This window comes from Sesamum indicum, unplaced genomic scaffold (assembly GCF_000512975.1).
Source record: "Sesamum indicum cultivar Zhongzhi No. 13 unplaced genomic scaffold, S_indicum_v1.0 scaffold00282, whole genome shotgun sequence".
Lineage (NCBI taxonomy): Eukaryota > Viridiplantae > Streptophyta > Magnoliopsida > Lamiales > Pedaliaceae > Sesamum > Sesamum indicum.
The window spans coordinates 19,427-22,282 of NW_011628176.1; the positions used below are offsets into that span (position 1 = coordinate 19,427).

Sequence of the window (2,856 nt, forward strand, 5' to 3'; positions counted from 1 at the left end):
TGAGTAATGAGGAATCTACCACTTTCCTGTTACCGTTCACACCAGCAGATGTTAAACAGGCGGTTTTTGACATTGCTGAGGACAAGGCCCCAGGCCCGGACGGATACTCATCGGGCTTCTTCAAAGCAGCATGGCCTATTGTTGGACAGGAAGTGACTTCAGCAGTACTGGACTTCTTTAGTATAGGCCGACTTCTGAAGCAGATAAATACTACAATTTTTGCGCTCATTCCAAAAGTACATTCCCCTATGACGGTTAGTGATTTTCGGCCCATAGCATGGTGTAATGTGCTTTATAAGATCATTACAAAGCTCATTGTCCAAAGGTTGAGTGTGATAATGGACAAACTGATCAGCCCATGCCAAGCGGCATTTGTGCCGAGACGCAGCATTGGAGCTAACATCATGCTAGCACAGGAACTCTTTACGGGTTATAACCAGACTCGTCTACCTCCTAGATGTGCTCTGAAAGTTGATATCCGGAAGCCATATGACACAGTGGATTGGGATTTCTTGATAGTAGTTATAGAGATGTTTGGATTCCCTATTACTTTCGTGAAATGGATTGAGGAGTGTGTGACAACACCTTCATTCTCTATTGGGCTAAATGGGAAGCCCCATGGATTCTTTCGAGGAGCCAGAGGACTTGGGCAGGGTGACCCTTTATCACCCTACCTTTTTGTACTTGTGATGGAAGTCCTACACTTGGGCTTCCTGCAGTTGATTGATCAGGAGGAGAGATTTTCCTATCATTGGAAATGCGAGGCAGCCAGGGTCTTTCAGTTGGGGTTTGCTGATGATGTGATATTATTTTGCCGTGCTAATATGGACTCTCTAAGAATCTTTAAAGCAGGTCTAGATCGTTTTGCCGAATGGTCGGGTCTTAGACTGAACGTGCAGAAAAGCCACCTGATTATCTCACTTTCAGCACAAGCACTGCGTGAGGAGATGTTGGCACTACTTGGATTTCAGGAAGGGGTTCTTTCAATGCGGTATCTGGGGTTACCACTTATATCGTCTCGACTAACAATTGTAGATTGCCGCCCACTATTACTGAAGATTGACAAACGAATTGCTGGTTGGGAAGGTACCATTTTATCTTATGCTGGTAGAGTACAAATTATTAAATCTGTACTTATAGCACTGAGAGTTTACTGGGCATCGGCATTTATATTATCCAAGAAAGTTATTAATGAAATTGAGAAAAGGTTGCGAGCTTTCTTGTGGAAGGGAACAACGAATAGTGGTTACGCCAAGGTTGCGTGGAAGATATATGCCGACCAAAGGAGGAGGGAGGACTTGGGTTCAAGGACATCAGTATCTTGAACCATGCATTGATGACAAAAAAACTATGTGATGTCATTAGATGCGACAAGACATCGATCTGGGTTGATTAGCTGCACCAGGGACGCCTACAACATACCTCCATATGGACAATTACGGACCAAAGAGGCTCATGGGGATGGAGGAAAATCCTCCGATTACGGATTTTTCTCCGAACCATGGTGGACTACCGGATTGGAGATGGGAGGAATTTCCTCTTGTGGCAGGAACCATGGCACCACCTTAGCCCTCTTTGTGAATCTTTCCCACGAGGACCGAGGCTACTTGGAATAGATGAGTCATCCAGACTCAGCACGGTGATTCATGAGGGCGTTTGCCAATGGCCCCTTATCACGGATCTTGAGTGTTTGGAGATAACACATGCACTCCCCATTATTTTTGGAGGGGAATGACCGACCAACAACACAGGCTATTTATGAGATATTTGACCCACCAGGGCCGAAAGTAGACTGGTCTTCACTACTTTCGGGATCACTTAAAATTCCACGTCACAACTTTATTCTATGGCTTGCCATCCAAGGCAAGCTGGCTACGACAGATAAACCATGGCTTGCTCACCTTGGCCCATGTATCCTATGCAATGAAGGACTGACAGAGACACATGCACATTTATTCTTCCAATGCAGATTTAGCGGAAGATGCCTCACGGAAATTCGGAGAACGATACGGTTCTTGTGGCCCAACAAATTGTGGAAAGATGACATTACATGGGCTTCACGGAGATGGAGGGGGTAAACACATCATCAACATGTCTTATAGAGCACTACTTGCATCATGTGTGTACCACATTTGGAAGGAAAGATACCTGAGACAATTCGATCACACTGAGAGGACGCCTACCACCATAGCATTACTGATCATTGAGGACATAAGACAGCGAATCCATAGCATCACACTATCTAGATCATTCAGTACACGTGCATTATTTCGATTATGGCGAATCTCTTGGCCTGTCGAGGGATAAACCATTTTGAGACCATATTGTTGTACTATACCATTTTTACGTAATGAAACTTACTTTTACCGAAAAAAAAACAATCGTGCAAAACAACTAAATATTGAACGTTCATAGAATTCCACGAAACTTGACCCAACCGTTGGTGTAGACCCATGTATTTGTGTGGTACATTTGCTAAGCATAATGATAATTACAAGTTAGTGTAAAAATGTTAACGAACTTGCTTTAATAAACCGTGCAAAACAGCTAAATATTGAACGTTCATAGAATTCCATGAAACTTGACCCAAACGTTGGTCTAGACCCATGTACTTGTGTGGTAAATTTGCTAAGCGTAATAATAAAAACAAGTTAGTATAAAAGGAAAAAGAACTTGCTTTAATAAAACCGTGTGTTGAAAAAAAATGGACTCTCAATTCTCTCTATTTTCTCTCTCACACACTACTACACCAAAAAATACACACACATGCACTTCCAAAGCCCTAACTTCAACCTCGCCGGCCGGAGACGTGGGGACGCCGGCGATGATGATCCAGATGTCGGAGATGTGGCGGAC

General features: G+C 43.6%; 1 protein-coding gene across 1 annotated transcript; it reads left to right on the forward strand.

The window, feature by feature from the left end:
* The first annotated feature begins 404 nt into the window (after positions 1-404).
* LOC105180030 lies at positions 405-1,569 on the forward strand. Its single transcript, XM_011103697.1, has 3 exons — positions 405-654; positions 853-1,086; positions 1,397-1,569. Exons 1-3 carry the CDS (start codon positions 405-407, stop codon positions 1,567-1,569), a joined length of 657 nt encoding a protein of 218 aa, XP_011101999.1.
* The last annotated feature ends 1,287 nt before the right edge of the window (positions 1,570-2,856 follow it).

Coding starts and splice junctions, on each gene's coding strand:
- LOC105180030 (XM_011103697.1), top strand. CDS start 405: ATGCTAGCACAGGAACTCTTTACGGGTTATAACCAGACTCGTCTACCT. Junction 655..852: donor AGCCAGAGGACTTGGGCAGG/GTGACCCTTTAT, acceptor TCTTTAAAGCAG/GTCTAGATCGTTTTGCCGAA. Junction 1,087..1,396: donor ACGAATTGCTGGTTGGGAAG/GTACCATTTTAT, acceptor TGGGTTGATTAG/CTGCACCAGGGACGCCTACA.